The following is an 18,431-nucleotide window of genomic DNA, read 5'->3' on the forward strand; positions in this document are numbered from 1 at the left end:
CAGCTCCTCACCTAACTATCTAATCTTAAAACTCTTTGTTCAATCTCCTTCTTTCTCCAGGTCTGCCTTTGGTCTCTCCATAAGGCTGTTTGATCTCAAAAAAGACCAAATTAACAGTCACTTTCTCTATGAAGCATTTGTTCATTCCTTCAACTGTTACTTAACTGAACACACACTCTTTGCCAAACTTTCTCCTCAGCTGTGTGGTGTCTTGAAAAGAACATGGTTTCTAGAGTCAGACAGAGTTGACTTCAGATCGAGGCTCTGCTACTTAGCTGAATAACTATGGGTAAGTCACTTCACCTTTCTGATCTTCAGTTTCCTCATCTGTTGTGATATTAAGATGAAATAAGAGAATGTGTGTGTGATGCAGGTGTCAGAATTACTCCATATTCCCCCTTTCACCCCCTTCATAAAGTCTGCTACTTACCCCCCCAGGTTTCTGTGAATTCCCAGGGATCTCTTCCCTTCTCAAGGTCATCTCTGGCTCTGATGGTCGGCATCTCCTAAACCACCTGGTGCAGGGTTCCCAGTGCAAGCCTTTCCTGTCATGGAACCCATATCTTTCCATTAGTTTCACTTCATTCATTTATTGAGCACCTGCTGGGCGCCAGGCATTGTTCTAGGGCTGGGGATAAAGCAGCAAACAAAACAAGGATTTGCCTTCATGGAGCTTACATTCTGGTGGGGAAAACCGAGCAATCAACAATCAACAAATGTATAATAAAGTATCAGATGGTGATTTGTGTTATGGGGAAGAAAAGGCAAACCAAAGAATAGAAGATGATGGATGTGAGGGTGGGGTGGGTGGCTTGATTTTAGAGAAGATAATTTGAAGGTCTCCCTGAGGGAATGATACTTGAACAAATGTGAATGATGAAGTAAGGGAGCAAATCATACACATAATCTGGGGGAAAGTCTTTTCTAAGCCAAGAGAACAGCAAGTCCAAAGGTACAAAGGCAGGACCATGTCTGGTGTGTTGAAGGACAAGCAAGGAGGCCAGGATGGCTGGACTAGGGCGACAGGGAGATGATGGCAGAGAGGTGGCAGGATGCTAGATCATGTAGGGCCTCATATATCACATGAGGACTTTGGGCTTTGTTTTGGGTTTCCTTTTTAATCTAAGAAGAAACTTCCCAGTTTTGATATTTTGTTTGTGTTCATTATAAGATGCAGTTATGCTCAGCAGATTAGTTATCATAGAGTTAGTGAGCAAATCCACCCTCCTATGACATACTTTACAACTAGGAGGGGACCTATATTGCAACACATATAGTTTTCTATAATGAAAATACAGTTGTAAGGGGAAAACAGCCCATGGAAGATAATTATGAAAACAAATCTCTGACTCTTACAGAAATTTCATTGCCTTTCCCAGTAACGAGTCTTGGAAATTTCTACTGCTCTGCAAGATAGAAATAAGTATAAAGAATAAGTACTAAGTTCCATGGTGGCGCACTTGTGACGGGAATCGGGAGGAGCAGGAGACAGCAAAGATAGGCCCAGGAAAATGAAGAAATGGAGTAGCCTGTGCAAAAAGGAAAGGAAAACCGCCCTTTGGGAGGGGGCGAAGGCCACTAGCCAGCAGGAAATAATAGACGGGGACAGGCTCGCCAACTTGCCCCTAATTTCTGATGGTCCATACCCAATAGGCAGGTCAAAGATGGGATGGGTGGAAATGGAGATTATATGGAAATGTTCATGAAGAGATGAGAGAAATCAGGAGAAAACTTAGGGAGATGCAGTTGAGAAATTGTCTACATATCCTTACGGGGGAGCTCTCTAATCACCATGACCATCATGATGAATTTTGCCTTATGCATTGACTCCTGCCATTTTCCATGAGATTAATACTGTGATTCCCACTGTTGTTCTCTTTTTTCTTGCATTTTCCTGATACGCCTTTTCTGATCCATTTTCTGTGAACCTTACGTAATTTCCATGTCAGGTGGGTTCTGTGTTACCAGCTTCTAATTGGAGATTGCCTTGGCACCCAATCTAAGTTTCTGTCAACAGTAGAGTTTCACCCATTTGCATGGAAAATGTGAAGTTAATAAAGCAATTAAAGAGCAAAAAAAAAAACCAAAAACCCCAAACAAGAATAAATATAAATTTAACCTAAACTTTATAAAAACTGGGAAGTAGATATTCTCTCTCCTCCCTCCTTTCTTTCTAAGCAGAGGGTACAAGATCTATTGCTGTTTTGAACTTTCAAAAGCACTTGTGTCAACAGGCTTCACTCAGAGTTTCTCAGAAAGTACCACTGATACTAGTGGCCTAGGGTTTAAAATCTAATTTTAAATGAGGAAACTCAAAGTACTCAGGGCCTATAATTTATTTCCTTAAACCTACTGCAGACTGTCATGTAATTATGGCGTGTCTTAGTTCCCCCACCTCCACCCCAGCCTGTTGACCCCCCACCTTGACATCTGTTTCCCAGTGGTAAACCCTCAAAGAAGCTGAGAAGTGTAGGCTCTGGGGTCATACTGCCCAGGCAAGAATCCCCATCACTTTTTGTTTGTTTGTTTTAAAATGAATTTATTAAAGAATAGTCTTAGGAAGGCAACAGTGTTTGATTTGTCATTAAAAAGAAAGTTCTGTTTCTTCATGATGTATAATAAATGTGATATAAGAGGGTACAGAGTTATAAGCTTCTTTCTACTGGAGTTCTCTGATAGTATGGCACAGTGTAGTCATTTCTGCAATGCTAGAATAAACTTTTTAAAAAGTCTCCTATGCTTCTCTTCAAAAAGAGATGAACAATAACAGGATGGCATTAAAAAGCCAGTTTTTTTCTATTCATTCTGTAGTACTGGAGCCAGTATTTTTACCATCACAGGCTACACTTTTAAAAATTATTTATTTATTTATTTGGCTGCACCGGGTCTTAGTTGCAGCACATGGGATCTTCATTGCCGCATGCAGGACCTTCGTTGCGGCATGCAGGATCCTTAGTTGCAGCCTGCGGGATCTATTTTGGTTGCCGCATGCAGAAACTTTAGTTGTGGCATGCACAACTCTTAGTTGTGACATGTGGGATCTAGTTCCCTGACCAGGGATCAAACCCAGACCCCCTGCATTGGGAGCACAGAGTCTTAGCCACTTGTCCACCAGAGAGGTCCCACTCACAGGCTACAATTTTCACTTTATCAAGTTCTGTCACCTCTCTGAATTCAACATCATTCAATACAAAAGTCCATACATTATCGCAGAATCTGTACGTATTTAGAGAGCCCTTCAATCCTGCAGATAATGTTTCAGACGTTTGAAATCTCAGTAACTCTTTAGGGAAGGTAGCCAAACATACATAGGCCTGGAATTGACTCTGTTCCTGACCTTCTGTACCAACACTGAATATATAGCCTTATCAAACTGAAGTAAAACTTGAAGGGCAAGTTGGGGGGTAATCTGTTGAGATTGTATGAGCTCATCAAGGCTCTCCTGAAGACTGTTTCCCAAAGTGCTATTTCTGTGCAACTGATGTGCCATGGCTTAGGAGGGAGAAATTCTTTTTCTTATTCAGGCTTACACTGATGTCCTGTGGAAGAGGCACTTCCTGCCTCCGAGAGAGCCAAGAGAAGCTGCATGGCCAGGAGCCCAGCAGGACCACCCTCCCCCCCACCTCTCCCATCACCTTCTATTGTCTTTTTACAGAGGTGGGAGTGGAGGCTGACAGAGGACACAGTTAATAACACCTACCCCACAGAACTGTGAGGATTAGGCAAGACCAAGTTGGTATACTCTTAATGTGGTGCTTAATTGTAGAAATGGTAAAAATTAGGAGCTATTTTTATTTTCTGATAACGTTATTTCTCCATCCCTGTCATATTCTTTGAGCTCTGCTTACTATTGGCCAAGATTATAGCTAGCTAATCTTCCTAACTAAATACCTACTGAGAAAAAGCCAGGGTGAGTGAGGCTTCTCCCCTATCTATGCTTGGAGGTTACATATATTTATAGCCACAGTGATCCCTGGTAGCCAAGTTTCTATCTTTAATACCAGTAATGGCTAGTATTTAGATAGCGAGTGCTGTTTGTCAAGCACTGTCCTAAATCAGTGACATGTATGAATACATTGGATCCTTACAAACACCCTAGGAGGCAGACACTATTATTATTATACCCATTGTATAGATGAGGCAACTGCACTTGAGCCACCAACACAAACCACACTCTGTAAGTGGCCTTTTATTTCCATTCACACCTATGGGTGGACATGGCCTCTTTTGCAATCAAACCAAGAGGGAAAAACAGTCTTATCTCCCATTACTCTGCCTGATAAAAAGGCAGTTATTATTTCCATTTATTGCTGAACAAATCAAGACACAAAGAAGTCAAGCAGTTCTTCTCTTGTCACATCATCATCCCCAGGGGCAATGCTATATGCTGTCTGCCAAGCACAACTGCTTAAGCAAATGGGTAAAGACATGATTTTGAAGTAGAAAGCACAGCATTTTAATCTAAGTAATGCTGCATATTGACTCTGACCTCTCTTAGACTCAGTTTCTTTATCTATGAAATGATGATAAGTGAATCTACATCACAGGTTTGTGAGTACTGAATGAGGAAAGACTTACAGTACCTGGCTCATAGCAAGTGCTCATTCAATGGTTACTATAATCATTTTGTTTGTTTATAATTCTTTTTTAAATTGAAGTATAGTTGATTTACAATGTTGTGTTCATTTTATTATTATTGTATTATTATACAGCCAACCTATGCTGGCTCTCTTAAAAACCAATTAGAACAAAAGCAACTTGGTCAAAATCTGTACATTTGTTTGTTCTTTTATTTGGGGGCAATAGGTGCTGGAGCTTGGGCAAGCTTTAGCCTTTCATTTTATATTTTCAAAAATCATGTCTAACTCTTTGAGACATATTTTCAGAGGCAAGCCCTATTAGGGGTATTTTATATCAGGACATTTATGGAAAAAGTATATTGTTCTCTGAGTAAACTGAAATAACTCCTCAACCAAGTTGACTTCCTCCACACTCTTCTCATTTCATCCTTCACACTCAGGTCTGGGATTATGGCTCCTCCCTGCTGGATGGCCTTGATGACTGCACACTGCAGAAAGAATACCTAGCCTGCCATTTAAAACTCTGTACTCTCTGGCCTGCTTTTTTTACACCCTTACCTCTGCTAATACCCCTAGTAATCTGTAACCTTTTTTGATATAAAGTCTATTTTGTCTTTTTGCTCTCTTTTGCTTACTATTTCCATGGAATATCTTCTTCCATCCTTTCACTTTCAATCACTGTATTTGTGTCCTTGGATCTAAAGTGAGTCTTTTCAGAGGAATGGATAAAGAAGATATGGTACATATGTATAACGGAATATTACTCAGCCATTAAAAAGAATGAAATAATGCCATTTGCAACAACATGGATGGACTTAGAGATTGTCATACTGAGTCAAGTAAGTCAAACAGAGAAAGAGAAATATTGTATGACATCCCTTATGTGCAGAATCTAAAAAGAAATGATACAAATGAACTTACTTACAAAATAGAAACAGACTCACAGACATAGAAAACAAACTTATGGTTACCAAAGGGGAAAACGGGGGGAGGGATAGTTAGGGAGTTTGGGATCAACATGTACACACGGCTATATTTAAAATGGATAACCAACAAGGACCTTACTGTATAGGACAGGGAACTCTGCTCAATGTTATGTGGCAGCCTGGATGGGAGGGGAGTTTGGGGGAGAATGGATACATGTATATGTATACTCCAATATAAAATAAAAAGTTTAAAAAATAAAAAATAAATAAAATAAAGTGAGTCTTTTGTAGAAAGCATATAGTTAGATTATGTGTTTTCTATCCATTCTGCCAGTCTCTGTCTTTTGATTAGAGAACTTACTCCATTTACATTTAATGTAATTCCTGATAAGGAAGGACTTACTTCTGTCATTTTTCTACTTGTTTTCTATATGCCCCATAGCTTTTTGTCCCTCATTTCCTGTGTTACTGTCTTCTTTTGTGTTTAGTTGATTTATTTGTAGCAAAACATTTGCATTCCTTTCTCCTTTTATTTTGTTCATATTCTATAGTTCTTTCTTTGTGATTATCATGGGAACTACCTTTAACATTCTTAACTTATAACATTCTAATTTTAATTTATAACAACTTAACTTCAATAAGATGCAAAAACTCTGCTCCTTTACATCTCCATCCCCACCCATTTTGGTTGTTGATACCACAGAATTACATCTTTATACACTGTGTGCCCCCAAACATAAACTAATAATTCTTTTAAATTCATTAGTCTCTTAAATTATGTCAAAAACGAAATTTGGAGTTTCAAACCAAAGTTACAAGAATACTAGCTTTTAGACTAATTGGATTTTTTTCTTTAAATGTATGTCTCTTAAATCATGTTGAAAGCAAAATATGCAGTTACAAACCATTGTTACAATATTACTAGCTTTTGTAATTGCCCATGTATTTACTTCTGTTGAGATTTCTATTTCTCTATATGGCTCCAAGTTACTGTTTAATGTCCTTGCATTTCACATTGCAGGACTCCCTTGAGCATTTCTTGCAGATCAAGTATAGAGATTGATTTCTTCAGCTTTTGTTTATTGGGGAATGTCTTAATTTCTCCCTCACATTTTTTTTTTTTTTTTTTTTTGTGGTACGTGGGCCTCTCACTGTTGTGGCCTCTCCCATTGCGGAGCACAGGCTCCGGACACACAGGCTCAGCGGCCATGGCTCACGGGCCTAGCCGCTCCGCGGCATGTGGGATCTTACCAGACCGGAGCATGAACCTGTGTCCTCTGCATTGGCAGGCGGACTCTCAACCACTGCGCCACCAGGGAAGCCCCTCTCCCTCACTTTTGAAGGCCAGTTTTGCCAAATATAGGATTTTGGTTCACAGTTTTTTCCCTTGAACACTTCGAATATGTTGGCCCACTGCCTTCTGGCCTCCAAAGTTTCTCATGAGAAGTCTGCCAAAAATCTTATTGAGGCTCACTTTTGTGTGATGATTTGCTTCTGTCCCGCTGCTTTTATATCTCAGTATGAGTCTCTGAGTTCATCTTACCTGGAGTTCATTGAGCTTGTTAGATGTTTATATTCATATTTTTCATCAAACTTGGGAAGTTTTCAAACATTGTTTCTTCAAATATTCTCTCTGTCCCTTTCTCTCTCTCTCGTCATGCTGGATCTCCTGCAATGCATATAGTCAGTCTGCTTGATGTTGTCCCACAGTTCCCTTAAGCTCTGTTCACTTTTCTTTAATCTTTTTTCTTTCTGTTCCTCAGACTCAACAATTTCTATTGTCCTATCTTCAAGTTCACTGATTCTTTCTTCTGCCTGCTCAAATGTGCCTTTGAATCTCTCTAGTGAATTTTAAATTTCAGTTATTATACCTTCTGGCTCCAGAATTTCCTTTTGGCTTCTTTTTAGGTTTTCTATCTCTTTATTGATATTTCCATTTTGTTCATAGATTACTTTCTTGACTTTCTCTACATCTCACTTTAGTTCTTTAAGCATCTTTAAGACAAGTGTTTTAAGTCTTTTCTAGTAGATTTGCCATCAGGCTTTTTTCAGGGACAGTTTTTGTTGGTTTTTAAAATTTTTTTATTTTTATTTTTTGAATGGGCCATGATTTCTTATTTCTTTGTATGCCTTGTGATTTTTTTATTGTTGTTGAAAACTGGACATTTGAATCTAATAATGTGGTAACTTTGGAAATCATATTCTCTCCCATCCCCAGGACTTGATGAATTTGTTTGTTTTTTTGTTTTATTGTTGTAGGCTGTCTCTGTGCCATGGATCAGCCTGAGATGTAAACTTAAGGTCTCCTCAGGTCTTTTCTGGACCTGCATCTTTCCCTGGGTATGTACAGTCACATTCTAATTTTCTCCATATATGCAGTTGTTTTTGAATCTCCTAGTCTTTAATGTCTGGGCTCCAAATGGAGAAAAAGAAAAATGAAGGGCAGGAAAAGGGTGCTGGCCCTTTAAATCACCTGGAAGTCACTTGAACCAGAGGGGGAGTGGCTTGTGACAGTGGGGGAAGATACAACAACAATAGCTGCCCTTCTCTTTGTTTGCACCTCTGATGAGAAGCAGCAATCAAATGCCATTCACAGCAACATGGATGGACCTAGAGGCTGTCATACTGAGTGAAGTAAGTCAGACAGAGATAGAAAAATATCTTATGATATTGCTTATATGTGGAATCTAAAAAAAAATGGTTCTTATTTACAAAACAGAAATAGAGTCACAGAAATAGAAAATAAATGTATGGTTACCAGGGGGAAAAGGGGAGAAGAGATAAACTGGGAGATTGGGATTGACATACACACAGTATTTTTTTTAAGATTTTTTAATATTTATTTTATTTATTATTATTTATTTTTGGCTGCGTTGGGTCTTCGTTGCTGTGCACAGGCTTTCTCTAGTTGTGGCAAGTGGAGGCTACTCTTCATCATGGTGCACAGCCTTCTCATTGCAGTGGTTCTCTTATTGCAGAGCACGGGCTCTAGGCGCATGGGCTTCACTAGTTGTGGCATGCAGGCTCAGTAGTTGCTCTGAAGCATGTGGGATCTTCCTGGACCAGGGCTCGAACCTGTGTCCCCTGCATTGGCAGGTGGATTCTTAACCACTGCGCCAGCAGGGAAGCCCCTATACACATTATTATATATAAAATAGATAACTAATAAGAACCTACTGTATAGCACAGGGAACTCTACTCAATGCTCTGTAATGACCTATATGGGAAAAGAATCTAAAAAAGAGTGGATATATATATACGTATAACTGATTCACTTTGCTGTTCACCTGAAACTAATATAACACTATAAGTCAACTATACGCCAATAAAAATTATTTTAAAAAAAGAAAGAAGAAGCAGCAATCAGAGCACAGATCCCCAATATTTGGAGGACAGTGTCCCTTTTATTCACCATGGCTCCCACTAGCTCTGCGAAGATTACTCCAAGAAATGTGTGTGTTGCCTGCCATGAGGCTGGAGTGGAGGATGAGTACCTGCTACTGTGCTAAGAGCTGAAATTGACCAAAATTAACTGCTATTTATCATCCAAGCCTTCCCCTGGAAGTTGTAGGCCTTCAGTAGACTCCAGCCAGATCTCCAAAATAGTTACATCAGACAGATTCTGCCAGTTCAATTGTTGTCTTGGTGGGGAAACAGATTCCAGGTGCTTCCTACTCTGCCATCTTCCCAGAATCCTCCCTCTATAATTCTTTTTATATTGAATACATCGTTGGATTCCATTTACTAATATTTTTTTGAGAATTTTTGCATCTATGTTCATGAGAGATATTCTTCTGTGGTTTTCTGTATTTGTAAGGTCTTTGTCTAGTTTTGGTATGAGCATAATGCTGATATCATAGAATGAGTTAGGAAGTAGTCCTTCTTGATTCTGTCTTCTGGAGGAATTGTAGAAAATAGATATAATTTCTTCCTTAAATATTTGGTAGAATTCACCAGTGAAGCCATCTGGGCCTGGTGCTTTCTGTTTGGGAAAGTTTTTAAATATTGATCAATTTCTTTAATAAATATAAGCCTACTCAGATTGCCTGTTTCTTCTTATGTGAGTTTTGATAGTTTATATCTTTCAGGTAATTGGCCCATTTCATCTAGATTATTAAATTTGTGGGCACAGAGTTGCTCATATTCCTTTATTATCCTTTTAATGTCCATGGGATCAGATGCCCCCATTTTCACTTCTGATATTAGTAATTTGTGTCCTCTTTTTTCTCAGTTAGCCTAGCTAGAGGCTTGTCAATTTTATTCATCTTTTCAAAGAACCAGCTTTCGGTTTTGATCATTTTCTCTATTGATATCCTGTTTTCAATTTCATTGATTTCTGCTCTAATTTTTATTATTTCTTTTCTTCTGCTTACTTTTGATTTAGTTTTCTCTTCTTTTTCTAAACTTCCAGAGGTAGAGCTTAGATTATTGAGTTTAGAGCTTTCCTCTTTTCTAATATATGCTATTTAGTGCCATCAAAGCACTTCTTTTGCTACATCCCACAAATTTTGATGAGTTGTGTTTTTCATTTAGTTCAAAACATTTAAAAATTTCTCTTGATATTTCTTCTTTGGCCCGTGTGTTGTTTAGAAGTTTTGTGTTATTTAAAGTTTATTTAATCCTTTAAATTCCATGTATTTTGGGATGATCTAGCCATTTTTCTGTTGTTGATTTCTAGTTTAATTCCACTGTGGTCTGAGAGCACTCACTCTATGATTTCTATTCTACTCCTGAGTGCTCCAAGCCGTGCCAGCTTGGGAGAAGGGCTATTGTGAGTGAAATGAAATGGTTCCTCTTATGTTTCAATGTAGCTGTTCTTGGCTTTTAGTTTGCCTGGGTACTGTGAGTTTCTTAACTGGTTTCTGGAATTCTCATAAAGGCTTTTTGGACTGTATATTATTGTTAAGTCAATGTCTCTGTTGGGGAAGGGAGTCTGAGCTTCTTATTTTACCATCTTGCTGTCATCACTCCTCTTAGATTAATTTTTGTAAAGAGTACACCTGAAAGCTGAGGATCTTTACATTGATTCCCTTTAAGCTAAATATGCTCACATACCTCTTGGAAAGTTTTTTTGAACCCCCAGGGGTATGCATACCCAGTTTGAAGACAACTTTTCTGGAGGGTCCAGATTAGTATTCCTCTGGCTTCCCTTGGGGTTGTGTTTTCTAACTCTGCCCCTGTTGTGCTGACAGGGTGCCAGCTCCCTATTCAGGTTCTCTTCCGTCCCCTACCTGGGGCATCTGGGTCAAGGGAACTGTCTGGCAGGCCTTGAGTGATGAGTGATGGGCAGCCGTCCTGGGCCCATATGTAACAGCAGCAGGGTTACCATTTGACCAGGAGGGCAGGCTATTCCCTCTTCACCCTCAAGAAGCTCTCCATGTTTACCTCAGACCCACATACACTGAGAAACGAGTATCACGGTGGGCTGCCTTCTATCACTAGCCTCTCCCTCCAGGAAGGTAGGGAAAAGGAATGAGCTATTCTCTCATACAGCCTGAATGGCTCCTTCTCCAGCTCTACTCCTGTTTTCCCTCACTTCCTATGCAAGCCTTGGCTTCTGAATGACCACAGTCAGGTTTTCAGAATGGGTGAAGTTTGATAAAGATGTCCTTCCTCTGAACAGCCAAAGTAAAAAGTGTGATCAACTCTATTTCACAAAGTCTCAAGCTCAGGCACCCTGCACACCTTCCCTCTGGAACTCAGCAGTACCCTTTCCATGTCTGTAGACGTGCTGTCTCTGGGACAATGCTCCATTCCTTTGGGTGTCTGGAAGCATGGTCTCTGCTTTGTCCCAATTTGCCCCATATGTCTGTGGTTTTGTGGGTATCTGGGTCTATTTGTGACTAGGTTCATCACACTCTGAAGTGGTGGTTTTAACCCTGAGCCAGGACCTGGGCCTACTCCAGGAGCCTTTTGACCTGCCTACTCCCCAAGCCCCAGGCCTTGGGTATAAGTAACTTGATGGGGGTGCTCAATAAATGGAAACTAAAAACCTTAAACCCAATTAACATTACACTTGATAACCCCAACCCTCTCCAGGACTCAACCCATTACGAAGGGCTCTATGGTGGCCCATTCTAACATGGATCTGGGCCAAAACCAAATCACAGTAACCAACACCTTCCATCTGTCTCTTCCTCTAGGCTGGTTGCTCCTTGAAGGCCACTGGAACACTGTCCCCAACAGGAATCAGCCTAACACAAAGAAGTTATCAATAAGTGTCTGGTGAATTTGACTTACCCTCCTTATACTACATAGCTACCACCCACAATACCATGAAAACACTTTCCCATCTTCCTTACTTCTCTTCTGAGGTAACAAACCCAGGCTCCTGTAATCTGGGGTTCATTCATTTAGATAAATGCCTGAACAGCTTTTATTTCGGTCACTGATGAAAGGAAAGACAGATATCCCTACTCTCAAAATGCAATAATGGGAAGAATAAAGGATACACAGTTAAGTTATAGTGTTGCATCGTGATTCCTGGCCCAAAGGAAGAGACTATGTCAGCAGTACATGTGAATGATATAGTGAGGTACTTAAGTAAGAGAGAAGTTTGCCCACTGTAGTGGACATCTGTTTTTGCTGCCTGTCATCCAATCACCCTTCTCTACGACTGCTCCTTCCCTACTCTCAGCCCACGTGTTTGTGGTGGATTTGACTCCACCTCCAACTCTCGGGGTCAACCTGAGACCCCAGGCATGGCCATTTAAAACATCACATTTCCTCGGTCACAGTATTTAGTTCCAGAATAGACCCATGAGCTAATCAGAGTCAGTGAGATGCAGTGATTCCTTTGTGGGAACACTGGGAGAGAGGCAGCCACATTTTCTAGCTGTCCTTGAGCCCAGAGGGATAGCACCAGTCATCTTGCACCACAAGAAAGCCTGTGTCTGAATCGAGTCAACACAGACAGATGGACAGAAAGAAGCAGGGTTTGAGTCTGTAGCAACCCTGCCTGAAGCCAGAATTTTCTGTCACATGAGCGTCTCTTTCCTTGAGCTGAAACTGACCGCTTAGCTGTGAAGTCAACCTATAATGCATATGAGCAGACATTGATTAAGTCACTTCACAATAGTTTACTTAATTATTCCGAAGTCATTTGACTTTTCAGGAGGTTGATCCATCAGGGAAACCACATGTACACTGGTTAAAAGCACAGGCTTTAAAGCCACACACGCATGGAGTTGATTCCTGTTTTCTTAACCCTTCTGAGCTTCCATTTCTTCATCAGTTAAATGCAGATAATAATAGTGTTGATGTGATTTTTTTTTATGTCCGAGGGCAGATTTTGTGAGCACAAAACACTACAACATTTTCAGTTCTAAATTAATATTAAATTTTTTCATCTACAAACTCAAAACCTTGGCTTGATTTAAAACTTAAAAGTTCAACTTACAAATATATTATTCTATTTATAAATTGATTATATTTATATAAAAATAATGATTAGGCTTAAGGGGATCCTTTATTATTGTTTGGGTAACTCAGGCAGAACAATTAAACTCTGTTAAACAATCCCATTTTTAAATTTATAAAATGTAATTTCATTAAACATTGTAAATTGAATATAAATTTCACATATTCTCTTTTCACTTTACACCCATCATATGCCTGCTCAATCAATTTCATCTGTAGTGAGCAAATTCTTCCCAAGTACTTAACAAAAATTTGTTACATATATATAAATAACACATAGATCAGGATTTCTCTGGTGGCTCAGTGGTTAAGAATCCTCCTGTCAATGCAGGAAACACAGGTTCAAGCCCTGGTCTGGGAAGATCCCACATGCTACAGAGCAACTAAGCCCATGTGCCACAACTACTGAGCCTGCGCTCTATAGCCCGCAAGCCACAATTACTGAGCCCATGTGCTGCAACTACTGAAGCCCGTGCACCTAGAGCCCACGCTCCACAACAAGAGAAGCCATGGCAATGAGAAGCCCGCACATCGCAACGAAGAGTAACCCCCACTTGCTGCAACTAGAGAAAGCCTGCACACAGGAACAAAGACCCAAAGCAGCCACAAGTAAATAAATAAATTTTAAAATAAAAAAATGACATATAGATCTAGTATTCTAATATTATTTACATGGGAATTCCCTGGCGGTCCAGTGGTTAGGACTCTGCGCTCTCATCACCAAGGGCCTGGGTTCAATCCCTGGTCGGGGAGCTAAGATCCCACAAGCTGCACAGCATGGCCAAAAAAAATTTTTTTAAATAATATTATTATTTACAAACAATTAAATTTCCTTACATTTCATAGGTCTCATCTACCAAACTAGGCTAATCTCTTAGATTCTTCAATATGCCATATCATTTCAAAATTGCATTTTAAGTACCAAACACACACACAATTATTTTAAACAAAAGTATTTATATGATAGGTTTGATTTATTTATCATTTCTATATTTATTTATTTATTTGGCTGTGCTGGGTCTTACTTGTGGCATGTAGGATCTTTAGTTGCGGCATGCGAACTCTTAGTTGCAGCATGTGGGATCTAGTTCCCTGACCAGGGATTAAACCTGAGCCCCCTGCATTGGGAGCACAGAGTCTTAGCCATTGGACCACCAGGGAAGTCCCCATTTCTATATTTAATTCTAAGCCTTTTCAGACTTGAAAAGCCACTTACGCACTGAGAAAGAAGTTCTACCATCTCCAGGGATTTCAGATTACTGGGTCAACAATTCACAATCATGATAGAGTTACCATCTAGGGAGGCCACATTGAGGTAACCAGCTTAATAGTTCCTGGCTGTGATATAGTTACCTTCTTAGGAAGGCTGAGATTGACACCTTAAACAAGTTGAGGCTATTGGGTTGACAATTTATTTAGCACAATAAGTCATTATCAGTCAGAGATTTGACACCTGAGCTTTGCAGGCTTCAGGATGATTCTATCTGAGCCACATGTGGATACACTGAGACCTTTTTACAGTCTCCACCACAATGTGGGACTTCGAGTCCCTATCCTTCTCCTGGGTTCAAATTACACTCTTCTGAAATTCATCTGCTCAGAGTGCGAGACCTCACCCAGCTTGCAAGAAAGGAAACTTACACCACAATTTGAATGGATTCTTGAGTTCTCTTTTTTTTTTTTTTTTTTTTTGTGGTACGCGGGCCTCTCACTGTTGTGGCCTCCCCCATTGCGGAGCGCAGGCTCCGGACGCACAGGCTCAGCGGCCATGGATCACGGGCCCAGCCGCTCTGCGGCATGTGGGATCTTCCCGGACCGGGGCACGAACCCGTGTCCCCTGCATCGGCAGGCGGATTCTCCACCACTGCGCCACCAGGGAAGCCCCTTGAGTTCTCTTAAGACATTTTAATGCAATTGTTCTTTAAAAACTACTGAGGCCTTTCCACCCTTCTTCCAAGATTCAGATGTAATTGGTCTGGGTGCAGGCTGGGCATCAGGATTTTTCAAAGCTCTCCAAGTGATTTCAGTATGCAGCCAACATTGAGAACCACTGTTATGCCTTCTCCTCTAGCTCTAAAGACGTACTAATTTTATTGCATTGGCTCTTGACTACCTCTCATACCTCTCTTTGTCTGTCACAAGTTGTGTTGATGACAGTAAAGTTATAACATAGAAGAGTGATTAAAACTTAAGGGCCTAGGATTAGACTGCTTTGGTTGATCTTGAGCGAATTTCTTACCTTCTCTGTGCCTTAGTGTCACTATCTGTAAGATGGGGATAATAGTTATACCTATCTCCTAGGGTTGTTTTAAAGTAGGATTAAGTGGCATTTATGCATGTAATGCTTACTGAACAGCTCCTGCATATATGAAGTACTCGATACACATTAGCTATTCTTATTATGATTATTTTTATGCAAATGATCATATAATCTGCAAATAAATCTCTTCCTTTCCAATCCTTAGAGTTACTCTTTCATTTTCTGGTCTTATTGTATTGGTCAGGACCTCCAATATCACACTGAACATTAGTGGTGACAGAAGTACCCTGCATCTTATTGGCCTACTTCATTACCATTATTAAAGGAAATGCTTCTAAGGTTCATAAGCATACTTGCACTTTAATGTATGAGGTTTGATGGAGGTTTTGCTACAGATGCTCCTTTTCATATTAAGGAAATTCTTTTCTCACTTTTTAAGAGGCACTGAATTTTATTGTGTGCTTTCCTTGCACTGAGGGCAACAATCATATAGTTTTCCTCCTTTAAGCTATTAAGGTGAATTTCACTTGTTGAAAGGACAGCATTGATCAATGGGGGGGGGGGGGATTGAGAAGGGGAGTTTATTATATAGGAGGTGGAAAAAGCATCAAGGTTAACTACCAAGAAATAAATTCACTAAGTAAATTTAGGAGAAGCTATTCAGATGAGTCAGACCTTATGAAGACAGGAGAAAAACAAAAAGTATGGAATGTTTCCATTTTTGTGACCACAAAAGTGAGGGTTTCAAGAACACAGTGGGTGATTAACCAAGTTAGATTAAAGTTTCTGTAATTTTGCACTGCATATCCTTTCTCCCTTGCTGCCCTTGCCTTTTGCCAACTGTAGTAGGTGCATTTTTTTTAAGTTTTTTCTTTTTGCTTTTTCCCCCAACTTTTTATTTTGAAAAATAATCCCCAGAAAAGGTGAACTTATGGTATAATGAATTAATAGCTTATCCATTACCTAGATTCACCAGTTGTTAACATTTGGCCACATTTTATTTATCTGGGTATCCATCTATGTACTTTTTTCTCTTTTTGCTGAACCATTTGAAAGTTCCAGACATGACAACGCTGTATGCCTGAACACTTCAGCATGTAGCTCTTTAACAAGAACATTTTCCTAAATATCTGCAATACCATTATTACATCCAAGGAATTTAACATTAATATATTTAATATACAATAACATAGTAAAATTTCATCAATTATCGCCAATTTCCTTTATAACTTTTTTCATATTTGATCTAGGATCCAATTAAGGATCCCACAGTACATTTGGTTGTCAAGCCTTTTTAGTATCCTTTCATCTTTATCTTTAATCTAGAATAGTACACAAACATGCATGTATGCAATACACACACACATAGGTGGTCTTTCATGACTCTACTGTTTTTAAAGAGTCCAGGGAAGTTGTCTTTTAGAATGTCCCACAATCTGGATTTGGTCTCCTTCCCCCCAATAATTAGATTTAGGTTAATCATTTTTGGCAAAAATACTATATGTGTGATGTTGTGTACTTCCCATCACATCACATCAAGAGGCACATAATGTCAGTTTGCCTTGTTATTAGTGATGGTAAATTTGATCATTTGTTTCAGGCGGTATCCATCAGAATTCTACTTTAAAGTTACCTTTTCCTCTTTATAGTTATTCAATTAACCTATGGAATGATACTTTGAAACCATGTAAATGTCCTGTTCTGCAACAATCTTTCACCCAATAGTTTTAGTATACATTGATGATCCTTACCTGAATCTATTCATTACATGATGGTTGTAAAATTGTGATCTTCTAAGGCAATAATACCACCTGCAAATGAAATAAGTGGAAGTTAGAGATGTTAACTCTTCCTTGGGGGAAAATCTGGGGAGGCACCTGTAAGGGATTTATGCAGAAGACAAAGACATGATGTCCTGAAAGAAAAACATTTTCTTGAGCCTTTATACCCAGGAGAGCTTCTGGGTTCTGGATCCATAAGACAGATGTTTTTCCTGTCAACTTCATCCTAGTTAAAGTTAATAAATCATGCAGTTGCACATCTGTTTTATCCGTATGTTGAAATCATTAGCCTTGCTGTATGAATGAACCCCAGACATTCATTCCCTGGTCCTCCATATAATTTGGCCTGGATCACAGTAACCGTAGTGGCTTACTGCTTGGATTGTTCTCCTTGCCTGTGCTATTTATTGCCTACAAATAAGTAGTGGGACTAGGTTAGGAAGCCAAAAGCACCGATAGTTTTTAATTTTCAAAACTCCTTACATTCCTAGAATAAGCTGTACTCTTGTTGTATGTAATACATTATTTTTAAATTTACTACTGGGTTTAAATTTTAATATTTTATTTAGAATTTTCACTCCATGTTCACAAATGAGGTTGTCCATTCTACTGCCCTTAAGTGGTCTTAGTATCAGTATTATATTAACCTCTTAAAAATGAGTTGGATAATTTCTCCCCTTTGGAATAACATAAGAATTATCTGTTCCTTTGAAAGTTTAGTAAAGATTCACCAGTAAAACAGTCTGGATTCAGTGCTTTTAATGAAAAGAAGAGGTAAATAAGTTGTGGCATTCCCCCAGTACAACAGTATTCATACAATAGAGTGGTGAAAATCAAATGCAGCTTCATGCAGTAACATAGATAAATCTCAAAACGATGAAGCCATCATTTCTGTTATATTTGTTTGTTTGTATGTTTTGCTATTATAGGCAATACAGCTATAAACATTCTTCTACATGTCTCTTGCTGCCCATGTGCAAGAGTTTCTCTAGGAAGTATACCTTATAGTAGAATTCCTAGCTTGTAGAGTGTATGCATTGTTCAACTTATTAAGGCAATGACATACTACTTTCCTAGGGAACTTTTCCAGTTTATACCAATATCAGCAACACGTGAAAGTTCCCTTTAGTCCATATTCTAGGTAACATTCACTATTATCTAACTTTTGCATTTAGTGGCTGTGTAATTGGATTTTATTATGATTTCAACTTTCCCTGATTTCAGATGAACTGGAAAATTTTTTCAAATGTTTATGGATTATTTATGCTTTCTCCTAAGTGAAAATAACATTCATTTCTTTGTCCATTTTTTCTAACTGAATTGTCTTTTCTTATTGATGTATAGAAGTAATTTATATAGTCTAGATATTAAATTTTACTCGGTTTTATGTGTTGCAATTATTCTCTCAGTTTGTAGCTTATCTTTTCACTCTCTTTATGTGAATCAAAATGCTTAATATAAATGT

The 18,431-nt window shown here is 39.1% G+C and overlaps 2 protein-coding genes and 1 pseudogene across 6 annotated transcripts in view; 1 reads left to right on the forward strand and 2 right to left on the reverse strand.

Moving 5' to 3' along the window:
* ZNF691 (zinc finger protein 691) overlaps positions 1-18,431 on the reverse strand; it is a 67,100-nt gene that overhangs the window by 14,943 nt on the left and 33,726 nt on the right. The window contains exons 3-5 of one of the 5 annotated variants that reach the window (XM_067009766.1): positions 16,937-16,996; positions 7,050-7,175; positions 431-545 (exon numbers count right to left, since the gene is read on the reverse strand). The gene's annotated coding sequence lies outside the window, so the exon portion shown is untranslated. Of the gene's footprint in view, positions 1-430; positions 629-7,049; positions 7,176-16,936; positions 16,997-18,431 lie in introns of all 5 variants that reach the window. The other 4 variants (XM_067009758.1, XM_067009770.1, XM_067009772.1 and 1 more) reach the window with 4 other exon arrangements.
* LOC131762885 (protein BEX3-like) lies at positions 1,514-2,144 on the forward strand (annotated as a pseudogene).
* LOC136792434 (transcription initiation factor IIA subunit 2-like) lies at positions 2,801-3,685 on the reverse strand. The gene is made up of 3 exons (XM_067011506.1): positions 3,305-3,685; positions 3,131-3,236; positions 2,801-2,841 (listed from the first exon to the last, which is right to left on the reverse strand). Exons 1-3 carry the CDS (start codon positions 3,488-3,490, stop codon positions 2,801-2,803), a joined length of 333 nt encoding a protein of 110 aa, XP_066867607.1. The 5' UTR covers positions 3,491-3,685.

This window comes from Kogia breviceps, chromosome 1, assembly GCF_026419965.1.
Source record: "Kogia breviceps isolate mKogBre1 chromosome 1, mKogBre1 haplotype 1, whole genome shotgun sequence".
Taxonomy (NCBI): Eukaryota; Metazoa; Chordata; class Mammalia; order Artiodactyla; family Physeteridae; genus Kogia; species Kogia breviceps.